Source organism: Gambusia affinis, linkage group LG19 (assembly GCF_019740435.1).
Source record: "Gambusia affinis linkage group LG19, SWU_Gaff_1.0, whole genome shotgun sequence".
Taxonomy (NCBI): Eukaryota; Metazoa; Chordata; class Actinopteri; order Cyprinodontiformes; family Poeciliidae; genus Gambusia; species Gambusia affinis.
Window position 1 is genome coordinate 7516831 of NC_057886.1, and position 18836 is coordinate 7535666.

Below are 18836 nucleotides of genomic sequence, written 5' to 3' on the forward strand. Positions count from 1 at the left end.
CTGGAGACCGGCCAAGAACCTTTCCATCAATTCACTGCTGTTTTTTTTTCTTTCTCTCTCTGTCTATTTATGCTTTTAGTTTTCTCTGTTTTTCACTCCCTCTGTCTATTTCTCTCTCTCCGTCCACTTAATTATTTCCACTGTTGCCTCTCTAGTATGTAGACGTGGTGATGGACGGCCGAAGGAGCTGAAACTACTACTTAAATGTTACGTAATCGCCACAGAATAGCATAAAACGCCACCAACACTACCTTAGCTCAGAGAAAGTTGCCCGACTTCACATTTCTGTAAGAGTGAGGAGAGCAGGTCCTTGTCACCGAAGACAAAAGCCGTCTCGGTCCCACAGCAACGCGCGGGTACAATTACAGTTGTATCCGCAGCCGGGCCTACTCTGCACGCCGCGCCACACACAGCGTGTCGCTGCTGCATATCAATTACACGGGGAAGTGAAGATCTATTTCTAATTCAATCAGTCAGCACTGGTGTCACATTCCTCGCTCTCTGGCTTTCTCCCTGCCGCTGCAGACTCAGACTCTGGCGCTCCAAACCGAAACGCATCGGTGGAGAATCAGTCGAGTTGGGAAATGGGACGGATCCTCATGACAGGAGAGAGAAGCCTGGAGGCAATTTAAGGTTAAAGTTAAAGACTTGGTTGTCTTCTTCTGTTCAACATCTGCCAGCTGTTTGAATCTGATGGGTTAAAAACAAACTCAAACCCATTTGTTTTTTGGATTGGTTGCTCAGTCCTCGGTCAAACATGTACCAATCTGGGCTTTGGTTTACTTAACACTACTGGCTTAGGGTTTCAGTTTAATCCAGTGAATTAGGATTTTAATTTGTATTCATTAGAGAAACGCTTGGTCAAAAAAAAACAACAAAAAAACAAAAAAAAAAAAACTGTCACTGCAGTGATTGATTTGAGCAAACATTAGTAAATAGCAAATAGTAGCATGCATGTTAAAACAGTTTGTGTCCAGGATGTGTGGGGTCTGCAGAGATGTTAGTTGCTCTTTTCCTGACCTAAGACCAGTACCAGTCCTGGATTTTAAATTGCTTCTTAAAACTCATTTTTATTCCTTGGCATTTAATTGAACTAGTGTTTGATACTTTGTTTTTATTCATTTGTGTTGTTGTCATTCTTGTACAGCACTTTGGTGCAGTTCTATGCCTGTTTTAAAGTGCTATATAAATAAATTTGATATTGGATGGTCGGCTGTGACGATCCTCTCTGTATCCTACATATATGCTATTAAGCAGAGCTGTTTTAGAGAATATTTTCAAGCTCTATCGATTATTTTTACGATTAATGGATTAATCAGATCTCTGTCTCTCTCTGCCGTTATACTGAGCAACAACTCGTAGGCGTAAGTAAGAGCGCTGCCCAACACAAATGATGATCCCACTGCAACACGGTGCGCTAAATAATAACACATAATTTAACGAAGCTTCGAGGCAGATACATTTTCCTCAAGGAATTTTAATAATCGAGATACTCGAATCATTTGAGGAATCGTTACAGCCCTACTATTACGGCAACCAAATATAGAATAATTCGTTACGTGGATTATAAAAAAAAAAAGTCATATTCAGGTTCAAATGAATTTATTTTATTCATTTTCTGTACATTCAGAATCTCTCCGGTCAAGGCGTGTCTTTCGTTTTCACCAATTCTTGTTTGCAGTCTCGCTCTGTCCCTGCTATAATCACTTTTCACACCAATTTTGAATGAATTTACTTTCACTTAGTTGACAAATTGATGTAACTGAGGACAATAAAAATTAATGTTTATACCTGCACTCTCTAGGTTTTTTTCTTTGCAATGTTAAGTTTGGTGCAAACTTGATTTTTCCTTTTTTTTTCTTTTTTTTTTTCTTAATAAAAATCTTCAGCAGTGCTTTGAGGTCATGATGTACCAGCTTCTTCCTTTACTTTCCCCAAAGCCCTTGCTTCCTTGTGAGAAAATGACTCACTCTATCTTCTCTCTGTGTCTCTCTTTTAGATCACAACCACTTGAACAATGCAGCTCTATCCCCGCTGGGACCGGCCATGGCCTTGTCTCACCCTCACAACAACCTGGGAATTGGCTTCAATAAGTACACCTCGCTCAAGGCCGTAGGTGAGTTGACCTCCACAGAAACACCGACAAGCATCTGCTCCGACTGCACTGAAGGCCGCTAATCTTTCCATCTGCGCCGTTTGGATACATTGGTGAACGCTAACAAATGCAGAACAAGAACAAGGAATGCAGGAAAGGTGGGACGGAGTGAAAATCGGAGAAAACCTCCTTTACAGTGACGGGTGTCATCGTGGGTCATCATTCGTTTCTGAATGCTCAGTCTTTCGCTCAGTCTTTCGCGTTGCAAAGGATTATTGCAGTCATGAGCTGAATATGGTGACTGAATTCACCTGTTCTATACTCCAAAGAGCAGAGATCAGTAGATGTTGTGAGACTGTATATAAGGTTTATTTAGTGTTTAGTGTTTCTCCAGTCGGAGGCTTCTTCAGATTGGTTGTGTCCTTCCTGCCCACAGCTATCAGCATCCACAGCGAGGTGTGTGTTTTATTGGGTGTAGGTAAACTTCTGCTTTCAACTGTACATGTTCTTCTTAAATGTATGTGTTATTTTATTTAATATTTAAGATTTAGGTTTATTTACCCCCTAACTTGACTGAGGGATCTGTTGTCAAATTAAACATAAAACTAATCCTCAAAAATACAATTTGCCTCCTAATTTGTCTACACAGAGCACAAAGCTAAGATACCAGATTTTTAAAAAATCTAAACAGGAACATTTAAAAGTACAATCAGTTTCCAAAATTTCACCTCTTCAGCTTCACCCAGATTATGCTTTAGCAATAAAAGTAAAATTTTTTATGGGTTCTCACCGGATCAGACCTCATCTCCGCCCAACGTCGGCATAAACACCTCCACTCACACCGACTCGATACATGGAACCTTTTTCATACGTTTCATGTGTGCAGATAGAAAAAGCACTCTACATCTGATCACTGCAGACAGAGGAGGCCGTTGTGACAAAGATGGGGAAGGACAGCCTGACACATGTATGTGTGCTTCTCAACATGAGAGCGCCCATAAGAGCAGGAGGGAAATACATGAGCTGCAGAACCCAGCGGGTCGGGGACAACACGGCTTTGAAGGGCAAACTAATAACTCGCAACAGAGATTTAAGAGAAGTAAGAAAAATACAGAAGTGCAATTAAAGCAGCAAGTAGGAAGGAGGGAAGGGGAAGAAAGACGACTGTGAGCGGCGGCTGAGGAGAAAACAGACGTTCCCATCTCATTATTTTGCTCTGTGAGTGAAAAACAAAGGCTGATTGCAGCTGCAGCAGAGAACCAACCACTCCAAAAGGAGCCTCAGACACATTTCACCCAAAAACACTTCAAAGTAACAAATCCCTCACACACTGAGGTGCAATATGCTCCGTTCTCGCTCTCTCAATTTCCAAGTACTGAGCTCAGGCTCGGTTTGAGCCCAGCTCCTCTGTTTGCTACCTGCTCTTAGCAGAACAGCGTTACAAATATAAGGACAGACAGCACAGTGGGGTTTTGATTCTTTCATAAGCCTTATGCATTACTTTGTATGTTTTTTATTTTGTTTCAATATTCATCTGATCAAGAATACAAACATTTTTAAGAATGAAACGTAACCATGCCAGTAGGTGATGTTAAAGCTTAGCAAAAAGAAAAGTCTACGCGTTTTTAATTTATTTTGACACCATTCATAATTTTGTGCTTTTCATTAAGCAGGAGGAGTCTAGAGTTGGATTTAGGATAATTTTCTATCCATTTCATTTGCTTGTCATGTTTTCCAGTGGAGATGATCTTACATGTCACAGCTACAGTTCATTATACATTGTGTACCCTATTTTTTTTAAGGCAAAAGTCCATCCGGACTTTAGTCAGGTTTTAAATATGGAGCCTGTAAAATACAAACTGGATGGGAGAATGCCTTTTGAATTTTGACAAAAGGTGCAAATCCATCAGGAGAAATATGTTTAGCTAAATATTCACGCTAGTGCCAACTCGGTGACTTTGTCTTCTTTTTTTATTTAATTTTTACTCGTCAACAAAAACATTTCCATCACAAATAATTCAAGTGTGAAATAAATGAAATAATTTTTACCAAAGAAGTTTCATATTAAACCAGATTTTAGCTAAATGTTTAAGAAAACTATACTTAAAACTGTTTTTGTTTAAACAAATTAAGTTTTCACAAATCAAAAAGTGTGTTTTAAAACCAGTCTAGGTCTTATTTTTTTCAGCGCAAACGAGAGTTACAAAACAGACGTCAACGTTAGCATTGTTAGCAGGTGACGCTAGCAATGCTAGCTAGCTATGAACAGCAGCTGACAGAACTTTTATCAACCTAACGGTAACCTAAAGGAAATCTTTATTAGTCCATCTCTGTCTTAACAACAAACTAACAAGAAATACTTCCTTCAATACTTCAAAATAAGAGTCTCAGACATAGCTTCCTGTTGCAAAGCTGGAAGCATTCACCTTAATATCCCAGATTTAATTGTGTTCGTTCCTCGGCAGTCTTTTTGACATTCAGTCAAGGAGTTTGTTTCTGAAATTAGGCTGGTGTTTTTTTGTTTTTTGTTTTTTTTTACTAACTTTGAAAAGTAAACATCATTTATGATTTTGTACACATTTTATTTAGAAGCTGCAGGTCAACAATTTGCACCCTTCTCCGTAATCAATGAAAACGGTTTTGTTGAGACTGGAAGGCCTCCTTTCATTCATCCTAATTCATATTCCTAAAACAACTTCTTTTTTTTCTTTTTTTCAACGCAATAGAAAATAAAGGAATTTGATCAATATCTTTTAAACAGCCAAACTGACCAGCATTTTTCTCCGAATTTTCCGTTGCTGCAAAAACTGTCTGCAAATTACAGCGATAAGAAGCAGCAAATACTCCCCATTCATCTTTTCACACCTGCTTATCGGCTCCCTCACTGGGTAATAAACAAGCCGCTGGGTCCAGAGGTCCTCACTGTGCGCACAAAGTCACGGCTAGGGCACAAAACAGTCTGGATGGGACAGCTGCCCGTTTGCCAGGTGAAACAGCAGGTCCTGTGGACTCAGCGCTTTTGAAATCTTTTTTAATATAACACGGTTGGCCGGCGGCAACGCAGATTAATCCTAATCAGAGTTGAGAGAAAGCAGGCTTCAAGATATGTTAGCCCAGATTTAATTTTAGGCAGAGCTCTGTTGACGATAATTTGGATGTAAATCAGAAGGCCTCGCAAAATAAATTTGGTGTCGGGCATTTGCGAGAATGAAAGACATAAGGAGATTTTGGCCTGCTGTTTGGTCGCGCCTTGGCCAAATATCACTTTAATGCTACTTCGAAAAAGACCTTGAGAAGTTGACGCATCAGTGGTAGAGCTGCAAGTCTTTAAAAAAAAAAAAAAAAAGTGATCCATCAGCTCTTGCGGTTGAATGTGGACCAGCTCACTCAACCTTTCAGCTGGAGAGAAAACTCGGCAGCAGCATAAAGCTCAGTGGACTCCTTCCCATAAGTATTCATGAGAAGCGCGATTATGCTTTTCAGGTCTTGGCGATAAAGATGTCTGCTTAAAATCGAAACTCTCTCAGCTGTGACTTACCACTCAGGCGCGTTGCAGTCCTTAATGATAAGTTTTGATAAAACAGATTACAAGTAAATTTAGCTCTAAAGGCGCTGAGAGCTAAATTTAAAGCATATCCGCCAATAGGAGGATTAGGAATCATACCAGGACGTTATGTGACAACGAAGCTTTGCCAGAAGAAAACCACGGGACCTTGGCACAAGCAAATTTAATATACCTGTTAATTAAAGAAGTAAGACGAGAACAGGTGTGCTGGCAGCCAGAAGATGCAGGATAACTGGTTGCAGAGGAAGTGAGAAAGTAGAATGAAGAATCCAAATACCAACGTAGAGTTTAGAGGCCGTAGCTGTGGGATCAACATGTTTGTTTTTGTTTATCAACGCCGTGACTTTATAGATGTCCAGAATACGCAACAATAGTTTGAGACACGCCGACGTGTGTTATTGATCAAACATCTGTAAGGAAACAAGCGATTGTTCCTGTAGTGCGGTCCGGTTTGTGGCACAAACAACTGAATGGCAGGTCCTGTTGCAGTTTGAAGCCTCTTGAGTTGCCGCAGGACATGTTTTGTTTTTTTCTCTCTCTCTCTGCCTCGGATCCTGAGAAACTTTGGTTTCCAAAGGAACCAGAAATCATTAAACACATTGCTGTTGAGAATGGTGGGAGAAGTTTTCCAATTTTTTATTTTTTTTACCTTTGATTAGTGATTTTTATTGTTTATTTTTCAACTTTACATTTCTTATTGACCTGTGCAGCACTCTGGTTACTTTTGGTTTTTAAGCTTCTTTGTGAATGAATGAATGAACGAGTGAATCGAATGCAGCAAGCTTTTGTAAAACGTTTCGGAAACTTTGACAATTTATAATAGGCTTCTAAAAATATACATTAACAGGGAAAGTATGCAGAACAGACATTGTAACCAAACGTCTGCTGAGTAATAATCACATTCTGCGTACAGAAAATGATTTGAACATAAAGTGAAGTTATTCTGCACAATGTTATTAATTAGCATTTTACAGATGAGGCACTCTTAGAATAGCTCCTTTAGCATAATGTACTGCATTGCAATTAGTCCAAACCAGAGCGTGTTGCAAAACTCTGAAATTCCTTCTGCGGCTCCAGCTAATGCATGTATAATGCAGTGGCTCAGACTAAACCCTGGGGCATTGTTTTAGGCTGCCACTGGAAAGAGAGCCCTAGCTGGTGCTTAAGAAGAGCAGAAAATATGTGAAACACGACGTCGAAAACCAAGCAGATTCAGGAGAAAGGTTGACCAGATGGCAGATTCTCTGAACTGAAGACGACGTTGAGGAATCCTGTCACATGGAATCGTGCCGTCGGCTCTGCCCGGTGACAACATGTGTGGAAACACTTAAGTGGACAGCAACAGCAGTTGTTGTTTGAAGACGAGGGTCTGTTTAATTCATTATCCCTGTGCTGTCCCAGATTTTCCAACAGCGGCGCGCTGCCAGTTCACCTTCAACAGGAACCACAGCAGTTCGCAGCTCCGCTCACGTAGATTAAACGTGAAATCATTCATTTTTCACCAGCTAAACAAGATGCCGTGCACCAATCTGCAGGACCGATCTCAGCTAGCCTCTGGCAGCTTATTTGCAATCTGTTCAGTCTTCTTGTAGAAACTTTGTTGTAACTTAGCTTTATTTTCATCAGGGCAATTTTATATATATATGTATATCCTGCTTCAACTGCCACAAAGAATAACGAGTCTCAAATTTTGATTGAGAATTCACTTATTGAGAATTATGTTTTTATTTGTGACTACTGCCACTAAGACTGCGAGGTTTGTGCTTGATAAAATTCAGATTCTTGACTTAGTTACGACAACATCTGTGCTGTTTCAATACTTAAATTATGGTGAGAAGATACAGGAAACAGTGTCACTCGTTTGTCTTTTTCAGGAAGAAAGTAGAGCGATCTGCAACATGACATTTCATTCTACCTGTACATGATCTGGTCTCCACCAGGGCAATGTTTTGTGCCCACATGATTTAAAGTGATCTATATTCTGCTAGTCTGTTCTAAGGAAATGTGGTTATGAGACCCAAATAAATAATATCTCTCAGCAGGAGGTTGCTTAGAGTAGTTCTGGTTTGAGCATGGCGTCATAATCTGTAAAATTTCAGAAAAATTAAGTGGCCAGAATGGGGTTGAGATGAAAGGATGGAAATATGGTGTAACGTAAAGTATTAATATAGTCATAAATCAAGCTAAATCTAAGATTTGACCATTTGTCCATTGATATAATGGCAAGCTGTCGAGGTTATACCTCAACTCTTTGCCAGTGACTGCTAGAAATAGGCACCAGCCCCCTCCGTGACTCTGAGCAGACAAACGGATACAGACAATGGGTGGATGAATCGATTGACTTGACCAATTTATCATCAAGTCATTTGTCTGTTTTCTCGACTAATACACAATGGTTTAGGAACGTGGCTAATGAAGGGTTTGTTTGTGGATACAAAGTGGATCACTAATTGATCAGTTGATGACTCTCTAGAGAAGGGTCTTTGTACCTTCATTGGTACATTCATCAGTAGTCATACTAAATGTAACCAAAGTCTTATAAAACATATCTGTTCTTTTTCCTGTTTTCTCATCATGCAGACACAGGTATAAGAGACTACTACAAGAGCTACCCAATGGTAGATTACACCCACCGCCAATCTCCTCCAAACTTCCAGCCAATCAACTTCCACCCCAAGGACAAGCCCTTCCTGCCGCCTCCCGACGTCCACGCACCTCTCGCCATCACCATCAACACCTCCCAGATGCCCAAGCCCAAGATCTCCAAAACCAACACGCACCCGCTCACCTCCAGCTCGGCCTTCAAAGCGTGGGACCCGAGCAAGAGCCACATCCCGCACCCGACGGCAACCCACATGGGCATCAGCGCGCAGCAGCAGCAGCACCACTCCATCCAGCAGCAGCACCACCAGACGTTGCACCAGCAGAACAGTCGGCGCCAGGCCTACTCCAACAAGAGGCAGTTCAGCATCGAGACGTTGCCCGAGCTCTTCTCGCAGCCGCTGGGCTACGGCCACTCGCCGCACATGCACCCCAAGCACAAGGGACTGGCCACCAACAGCAAGACGGAGGTGACGGTGTGAGCGAACAAAGAAACTGAGTCGAGGGGATGCGCTCTGATATCCTTTATATCCACAGCTACCGTGTCGTGTAGCAAGCAAATATCACATCTGGGATTTTTATGAACTGCATTTTCCTCAACATTTTTAACTGGAACAAAGATGGCAGCATGTGTGTGGCATTTGTATGTTTCTGAGACCACCGGATTGAAACCCCAACGGATGAGCCGCGAAGGTGACGTAGCAGCAGGTGTCAGCTGTGACCCTTTGAGCCTGGCAGCTTTTCTAAATAATTGATTGGTGTGTTGACACAGCTCTCTGTATTGTCTCCCTCTTGCAACTTTGCCACATTCTGCTCCACTCTGTAGCCCCTCTCCACCACGTCCAAGTGTTCAGACTCCACTCAGAGACTTTTCTTACCCTTAAACCCAAAGTCCAGACTCCGAGGCTATGAGAGAAGCCAGCAGGGAGATGTTTTTCTTTTTCTTTTTCCCCCCCCTGAAAGTTTGGCTTCTCATCAGCTGAAACAATATCACTGGGTTGTCAGCTCTCATTGCCCTCCAGTCTTTTAAAGAGGGAGATATCAGCCTTGCAATTCATACCAGAGAGGAGGGAAGGGGATGATGGGGGGGTCGGAGGAGGAGGCCTTCATCTCGATCCAGAGGCAAACGCGATGAGAAGGGATCCGAGCCGCGTGCAGACCCACACATGCAAAACGTGCACACACTCGTCAAATTTTACCGAGAGTTTCTGGCAATGTCAGAAAGCCTGCAGACTCCGCGTCTATTCCCCTGGAGACTAAGAGAAACGCAATTTTCTCTCAAAGCTCTAATTCTACTAGACTTGTGAAATGAATCAGTGAGCTGTCTCATTGGAAGCTAGAGCTTGATGATGTTTATAGCTGCAAAAAGAAACGACTGATGCTTCAAAATCGGACAGAAAAGTCCAATTTGTCCAGCCAGATCATTGTGAAGAGCAGCTTCACAAACGCACCAGAGAATCCGTCAACTGCATATCTGGTGTTTCTATTTGGGTTGAGCACGTTCTCTAAGATTCCCCTTGCTATTTTCAGCTCCATACATATAAAGTGCCTTGTAAAAAGTATCTGTACCCCTTGCAGTCGGAAGCACAAACGTTAAAGACTGAACTAAAAGACTAAGTAGGGATAACATGAATCGAGAGACGTGAACAAAGAGGTCCGGGGTAAATCTGAGGGATTTACAGAAATACCCAGAGAATCTGTAAACAGGAATACTAAAGTCAGCCTCTATGGAGGAGTTGTAGGTAGAAAGTTATTCTTTAAAGAAAGCTTTAAATTTGAAATTTGCCTCAAGCCATTTAGGTGAAACAGATTGCCTAAATCTGTTAGATGCTTCAAAAGACTGGGATTCAGAGTTCACCTTCCAGCTTTTAAACTCCTAGCATACAGCCAGAGACACGATGGTGATATAAACCAAAACATTTGTGTGTTAGAATGGTCCTGTCAATGTAAAGATCTAAATCCAATTGAGACTTTACCACCAAACTGATTGTTAAAGTTGCTCTCTGTCCAGTTTGACTCATCTTGAGCTATTTAGCAACAAACATTTCAGCCTCTAGAAATACAGAGGGGTAGAGTCACCGCTCCAGAAAGAACACATCAAGATTTCTGATTGGAGCATTACAAAATGTAAAAAAAAAAAAGCTCACAGGGTGCAAGTACTTTTAGCAAGGCTCAGTATGCACACTGGCTTCCTTACTGATTCTTAACAACATGGAGTGTTTTCTGGGTGTAAGGAGAGAAAACACTAGAGAACAAGAACAGCTCCTCCTGGATGCAGCCGTTTGATGCCGGTGTTTAGTGCTGCTGCTTGCGCTGCAGTTTGCTTCACTCCCTCTTAATGAAGTGTCTCAGCACTACACGTGAGTGACTGCTAGCACTTAAACAAATCACTAATGTAATTCATGCCTCGGATGCACACAGCTTACACATCAAGAGAGCTTCCTTGGTCTGAGGCCATGCTTTCATCCAAATGGAGGAAAAACAAAATGAGAACCCCTCCTTTCTCCCCGTTCTAATGCCCGACCAGCAATTTAGATGTTCGGGTTTGCAGTTTTCTAATGTGACCTAAAATCTTTTGTTTTGTTGTCGATGCCTTAGTCGTCCCACTGGCAGGATTTAAGGAGCGAGACTTGCCTCAGTGTTCTGTTGGAGTTGAAATCCTCCGTAAGTCCAAAACCTTCATTTCATTTCTGTTGAGCACATTCACATTCTCAACATGTCACATGCGGATGCTTGATCACAGGCCTACTGTGTAACATTTGATGGCCCCAGATATCCCCTAGGGCCGCTTCTCAGTGCGCAGGGTATAGTGATTTACACCAGCAGCTCTCTGAATGAGAACACTTAATCTGATTGTCAGGATGCTGCAGAGGCAGTAGGAAGCAAGGAGACTCTTCTTTGTGTAGAAGATTTGATAGTAAGACCATCTAGTGCTATCAATTATCCAATCAAATCTTGTTCTCCGTTTGACTTATCAAGCATTGCAGATGGTTGTAATGAAACCATTTTAATAAATGAGAGCCCCTCACATTTATTGGTGTCTCTGGTAAAAAAATAAATCTTATGTTTTATTGTAGCAGCATGATTTCATGTGGAAAAGTGTATAAAACCCTTTAATGTGGGTACATTTATTCAACAAAGAAAAAATATCTTAAGAAGAAAATCTACAGTGCCCCTAAAAATCCCTTCAAACATGTATGTGATTAAAACATCTCTAATGTATGCTTTACTATTGTTTTTAAGCTCCAAAAGGTACAAATATGCTACAAAGGCATTTTGATAAGAATAAAAGCTAAACACATATTCAGTTCATCATTGGATGCGGCATCTACAAGCTAAATGCTCATTTTAAAGTTAACTAAACTCTCCTAACTGGAGTCCGGTGTTTTTGTCAGACGAAACTAAAGCTGGTGTCACACCGTTGTTCCCCATCTTGCCAAGTAAGCAGACTTTTGGAACATAAAGTCTTGCCATATCTTAGATGTAAGCATTGCAGATAGCGCATGTTTATTGGGATCAAGGGTGCAGAATTCAGTATGTTGCTACATTCTGTGGAGAACCCTGATGTCTCGGCTCATTGCATGTTTTCTTCATATTTAAAGGTCATCTGACTGCCAGAGAATGAACTTTCAAGAGCAAATGTGTTCGTACAAATGCAAACCTCAAATATTTGGCAGTCATTCTAAGTAGAGACTTTCCCAGAGCAGCAGTTTAATATTAAGAAACATCTCTGGCGACATTTGGCATTATGGATACATGTTAATCCATCACAATGATTATGAGATCTAAAATTTCTACAGTGTATGTTTCTGAGGGACAATATACACTGCAATTAATTTCCATAAACCAACCAAAACTGGCAGAATTAGACCTGAATTCAATGCTCCAGCAAACCTCTTGCACCTTTTGGACCTCTTTATGACCTAAATTTAAAATCTCCGTCTGGATATTTTTTTGCTTATTTTAATTGTATGCAGTTTTTTAAATGTCCTGTGAGTAAATATATATTTGCCCATTTATCCACAACAACTAGAACTTTCGATATCTAGCAACTTATTTTTGCAATTTACCGTCTATTAAAAGAGCGCCCCTCAGATTAATTTCACTCCCTGCTACGGCGGAGGTGAAATTACCGTAGAAACCCGATATCGGCTGGAAAGCGCAACGTCTCCCCTTTCAGAAACCGATGGAATTTTTCAGATTGCGCAAAGTGTAGGGAAATTACGGTACTGCAAATTTGGTTGGACCGTCGGCGCTCCGTTTAGGATTTAGAGGATTAATTCAGGATGTCGCCTTTTGATTAAAAACTATCTGCAGGTGAAAACCAGACTCATCTGTTGATGTTCAAACACAGTGTCCTTCTAAAAACCCTAGCTACTTAGAAATGATTTTACTGCTGCTAGGTAGTTACTGGCTATCCACACTCAACACTGCTTAAAGAAATATTGAAGAATGCCCTTCTGCCTGACTCACTACACAAGTACCTTTTGAATCTTTTAGAGAACCTGTCCAGCAATGACTCCTCCTCAAACCAATATTCAAAAAAAAAAAAAAAAAATGCAATTTTTTTATTATTTATTTATTTTTTTTTCAGCTCAAGTCCCAGTTACTAGTTGAATTCACATTCAGTTGTTATCATAAGCACACCAGAAATGCCGCAGTGGATAAGTCTGGCACATGCTTCAGCACATTAGGGATCACACTCCATCACTTACCATAGTCACACACTATTTAGTTCTTTTTTTTTTTTTATCTTTTCCTCTCTTCTCTTTTGTCCGTCATTCTGTCTGCCTCTCTCTCCCACGCCATTCCCTTCTCCCTCCTGGCAGACTTTCTTCTGCCGCCTGAACCTCCCTCTGTGCATCCATATCCATGAAAGGCTGAGCGATGGGTACCAAGAGCCTCTCTGGAGTTTGGTGCCCACCGCTTCGAGCTACGAACCATGAGAATCTCCCCGGGTCCTCCTCGTGTGCGAGTGACTGTGTGTTGGGAGTCGGCCGTGATAGACGACAGTGTCATGGAAAGCATGGCGGGCTCCAGATTCACTCCCTGCTGAGCAGTCAGACACAATCACGATTAAGCTTGCACAAGTGCAGACTGCAGCATGAATTTGCCACGTGTTTTTCCGCTTCTGGACATATGAAATTCCTCTGAAGTGAAAGTGTGAGCTCTGCATTTGTCTGGGTGAAATTTCACTCAGACAAATAAGCCGGTTTGCATTTAAAATTTAATTGGGATGCAAATGAACACATCCAGATAAAAAAAAGGGGGGGGGGGGAGGGGGGGGAGCAATGAAGTAAAACTTTAACAAGTGAGAATTAATTAGCAATGTAACGCACGCTCCAACTGCTGCAGTGACTTCTCCGCTTTACCTCTCCAAGATGTGAAAAACCTGTTAGGCAAGTTGCTGGAGTGCCGCTCGGCGCCCGCTGGCACGCCTCTGTAATAAGGGATCAGCTAAGAATGGGAGGATCATGAATACAAAAGCACCAATGGGATATGCAGGGTGTGAATATGCATCAAACGCATCTGTGCTTGTGCTCGCTTCGGCTCTGCGGCGCATTTAATGTGCCGGTTCTCCTCCGTGGCATCCCGCTTTCCTTTTGACTTTTAGTCCCAGGAGGTGCAAACACTTTTAGTGGGTCACTTCATGTGAAAAAGCTTCCTGGCCTTTAAAACCCCGACCGAGCTGTCACAAATCACTGCTAATGCATTAGAGGAGTGGCTCTCAAACCTTTAATGGCGAGCACCATCTCAGTGTTAAGGTTCTGCAGCATTGCCATGCTGACAGACGTCATAAAGCAGCAACAGAAATTGACATTTTGAGTTTAAGAGGGAAATATACTAATCTTATTCACTGTATGCTTGGTTGAAGGATTCAAGTCTGTGTCTGACTAACAGATGAGATACGAATGATTTGTAAGCTCTATATTAACACCTAGACTGGCTGCTAGCTTGCTACCCGTGATGCTAACATTAGCATCCTCGTTGTAGCATCACATTTGTGCCAAACTGAAGGGGGGATGCTTCACCGTTTTTAAATAGTCTGGACAGCGTCATCGCTAGTTTAAATTCTTACCCCTAGATCAGGTCAAACTCATTTTTATTTTGGGCCACATCAAAAATCTGAATGTTCTTAAAGGGCCGGTTGGGCTGTCATATATTGATAAAATCAGTAAATAGCTGTTTCCCCTGGATTTTGAGATTGTTTTAGTGTACGTTTTGCAATCAAAATTACAGACTTTGTGGCGCCAATCTAGAAATGTTTGTAAGAAATTTTTAAGATATTCACACTAATGTACGATGTTAAATGTGACTTTTTATTCCATCAATTACGGACTATAAAATCAAGTAAGGCTGAGGCAGCGGTCACTTAAACTCAATGGTTTTGACCAATTTTGAGAAAATCTGCAGTAAAAATCAGGGGAAAAAAATTTAGAGATTTTTTGACTTTGTGTGAATTTTGCATATTTGTGAAAAACTGGAAGGGCTTATCGATGTAATTTGGAGTCTAGAGGGACACATAAAAAGCTATGGTGGGCCGGATGTGGCCCCCAGGCCTTGAGTTTGACACCTGTGCCGTAGATAATATACTAGATGATTCTAAGCTGAACAGAAAACCCCTTTTTTTTTTTTCCCTGAAAATACAAAAAGGGACAGTTTCTCTTTTCTAATTTTTTTTACTGGTATTCGAATCAAGTAGAACAAAAGTACGGCCACAGTGTTGTTTTGCTTTCTACAACCCCAACAGCATCGCGTATCATCACTCTGGTCGTCATGGGATTGCCAGCTTAGCGGTACCTGCGCCGTGCTGGAGACAATCCAGAATCTTTTCATGTTGTTTCATGATAGTGGTCTGATCCGGGAAACGCAAGCAAAACAGCGGCGTCCCAGTTTACGTTCAAAAACCGTCCGAAGACTCAGGACTTTAGGGAGCATCTCCTGGCTTGCCCTCTTTCTGCACCTCTCTGTGACACAATCTGACAAGCAGTCTTCCTTCTAAGTAGCTTATTGGATTGTCATCGTTTGTAAGTTGCTTTGGATAAAACAATCTGCCCAATGCTTAGACGTGGATTGTTGCCTTCCCTCCGAATTTGCACTGATTTTACATGTTCAGTCTTGAAATTATTCTCGCTGTCCTCCTTCTCCCTTGTTGTGTTTTCTGTTTAAATTTCTGCTTTAATCAGGTTATATCAACATTTCCCAAGGAAAGGGTACCCAAGTATCACCCATAGTATTTGTAGCAAAGTCTGAAAACCTTGACATTAGAAGTTGCAAAAAAAATAAATAAATAAATAAAATGCATAAGGACAGCAAGTAAACAAGCAATACAAATCAGTAAAGCAATAACAAGCAATCACCACACTTTACCCTCTCCTCAACCTTTTGCCCACTTACATCCCTTCTTAGAGTTTAGGGGCTTTTGCCAACGAGTGTGTGGCGCTGAAACAGAGGGGAGCACTGAGCAGAAGAGGAGACTCTACAGAGGACCTGAGAGGACAGAGACTGGAGTGAAAAAGATGATCTGGCTTGCATGGACACAACAGATATGGCATTGTTTTGTTTTGTTGTTGTTTTTTTTTTTCATCCAGATTTGTCTGCAGAGTCCTGAAGCATTCATCCTGGGTTCTATCTCTTTGATGCATTCGAACAGTCGACTTTATAAAAGGATTCTGCCGCCGCAGCTGCAAAGAGAAGCGGGTCTGCACTCTGATCTGCAGATGTTCACAGCGGGATCTGGACCCCCTTGTTGTTCTCTTCATACTCTTGACAGACCCCGAGCGCTGCAATCGTAGAACAAACAAACGGCGCTGGATGTGCGACACCGGCTCCAGGATTCACAGTTTGAGGAGAGGAACAAGTCCTTCGGGACAAACAGAGCCTGAGGACAAGCTACCAGCAAAGTCAAAGACACAACTTTTCTACATTTCTCTTGCCGCGCGTTTGTCGCACGGATTAGCCGAGAGTGCGAGCGCCGGCTGACTTTAACTTCTTCCTGCACTTTGGGAAATGTTGCTTCCGAGGTGCCAGAATCCCAAGAAACAATCATTCTGACATGCTGGACAGAGACGGACACATTTTAGTGTCGATTTCCCTGTGGCCCAAAAGCTCTGGATTTTATTTTATTTTTTTATAATAGTTATTTTGCGCGTGTGCGTGTGTGTGTGTCTTCAATTCAGGCTGGACATCTTTGACTACCTTCAGGCAAAGACGAAATAAAAAATAAAAAAAACACAAAAAAAAAAAACAGCTGGTGAAGCTAAGTTAATTGGACTGGAAAAAAAGCCTCTGCTGAGCCACAGTTTTGCCTCTGATGTGAACGATGTACAACATTCGCACACAAGCACTCATGCACGTACAGACGAAGGACTCACATCTACACACAAAGACCACAGTTTTGTGGAATGAAACAGGACCAAAAGCCTTGAATCAGGGGAAACTGAGTACACCTAACTGATGCTTTAACATCCAAAACAGTGGGAATGCTGAGACTGTTTTGGATCGTCAGCTTAGAGTGAGTTTACTCAATCTCTCCTGATGAATGACAGACTATGGCGCCGCTCGCTTCAACCCGCAAGCGAACTGACTGTTGTTTCTGAACGCTCCTCTCCAAAAAATACACAGTGCAAGTATTCTACCGAAGGTTATGTGAATGCAACCTGGTAGACATACTTGGGTATCCATGATCCTTAGCAATATGTAGACTATTGTGTACGGTTCAGTTGTTTCCTTGTCCTCTGTCAGTTTTCGTACGGTGTTTTTTCCAGGACTGAGCTCCTGTTCGAAGCATTAAGACGTTAATTTGACCTATATAGAATTGACGAAGCGCTTCCAGATTTTAGACTCATGGCTGCACACCCTTCTAGATCTAGGCACCCCACCCGTCACACGTCACACAATATAACTCCAAAGGTCACAGGTGATCTTTTGAATTTCATTCTATGTCATGTATACGGTATGAAGCTCGTGATCTTTGTGAGTTACATTGTTTGGTATAAACATACACTTGTGTATTTATTGTTAAAGATATTGCATTGTATCTAAGTGCTTTGCCGACACGTTAGCTGAAAAAAAAAAAAAAGAAAAAAAAAAAGGGAAGACTGAATTATTTCTTGTACAGATTTTGCACCTCTGGAAAACTGGAGAGAAAAAAAAGTCATGCTTTGTTTCATGATCATTTGTACTGGGCGGCAATAGGCTGCTTTGGACTGCTATGTACTACTTGTGTATATATATATGAATGCCGTACCATTTGTCTGCTGTGAAAGTTGTTGACTACTCAGCTTATATAAGGGCTTTTTATAGATTTAAAACCAGACGGGCATCACTCTCTGTAACTCAAAATATTCTCTGGACGCTTTTTTTTTGTTTTTGTTTTTTTGTTTTGTTTGTTTTTAGAAATGAAGGGATATGAACAAAGATTTTCTTGCATACAAAAATGCTGTATAAATAAAATTTTCAACTGACTTACTGAGCTGTTTGTAGGTACTCATGTTATATTTGCCCATGTGTCATGTTTGAATAAATCGTACAAGAAACACCGTATCAATCGTACTTGCGTGGAGAACTGCGGCTGCTCATTCTGAACCATGAAACTTTTGGCTTGTGTGGAAAATAAACCAAGTGGATACTGTTTTAAAGTTTAAAAAAAATAAATAAATCAAATATTTTGAACTTTACATCATCTTACAATGCTTTTGCCTCATCGAAACATACCTAGAGTGTTGCTTTGATTCTTTCGTGCATGTTTGAGAAATTCTTGAGTCTCTCATGTCATTCAGGCTAAATGCTCATCAGTGGTCCTGATGTCGGCTGTGTTCTTAGATTAGATGAGAGAGTCTGGGGTTCTTGACTCATGTTCCTTTCTTTGACTGATTTTACTCTAAAGGTTTGGGTTTACAGGCATCAATGTGTTGCACACTTAAATAAAAAATACTATTCAGTAATCCCATATATCCTATAGAAAACCTTTAGAATGGATATGCCGACAGTCTTCTGGCTGCAGAGTGAACGCTGCTTGTTCGTACCGACTTCTTTAGTGAGAATTTTAGTATTGAAAAGGAGAAGATACGATACAACCACCTGGTATGTTTTGCACAAACCTCTAAAGTGGAGGAAGTTGTGTCTGAATGTTGTTGCATTAATGAGGGAGGCAAGGAGAGCAATACCGGCGTAGGCTTTTTAAATTGCACCGTCATCGCTGGAAGGGGTCGTTTTTTAGCCTATTTTACCACCATTTCACAGCCTAGTAAAGCCATGGAGCTGACAGCTGAAGCTTTTCCCTCAGCAGTCTATATTCAGATTTAGCAGCTCTAAAGCTGGCAAGGACATGAATATAGGATCACTCTGAGATCTATTAAATAACGTCTCACCTTGTAAATTTAAATACAGTGGAAGATAAAGGCACACATTTTAGCGGTATACCCGAGTGCCAACATGGTTTATTCATATTGTACAGCCTAGTGACTGAGGAGAAGCTTTAGATCTGAACATCTCGGTATCAGCAGATATTGAAATTCAGATTTAATTCATTTCATAATCAGATAGGAGCATCTCCACCAGTAAACATGAATA

General features: G+C 41.3%; 1 protein-coding gene across 3 annotated transcripts in view; it reads left to right on the forward strand.

Moving 5' to 3' along the window:
• LOC122822254 (protein shisa-8) overlaps positions 1-17728 on the forward strand; it is a 101336-nt gene extending 83608 nt beyond the window's left edge. Inside the window, exons 4-6 of one of the 3 annotated variants that reach the window (XR_006369120.1) lie at positions 2000-2116; positions 8241-8969; positions 15854-17728. Coding sequence is in view for 1 of the 3 variants with exons in the window: in XM_044100767.1 (XP_043956702.1) it covers positions 2000-2116; positions 8241-8743 (620 nt within the window). In the remaining 2 variants the exon portion in view is untranslated. Of the gene's footprint in view, positions 1-1999; positions 2117-8240 lie in introns of all 3 variants that reach the window. The other 2 variants (XR_006369119.1, XM_044100767.1) reach the window with 2 other exon arrangements.
• Positions 17729-18836: the final 1108 nt, after the last annotated feature.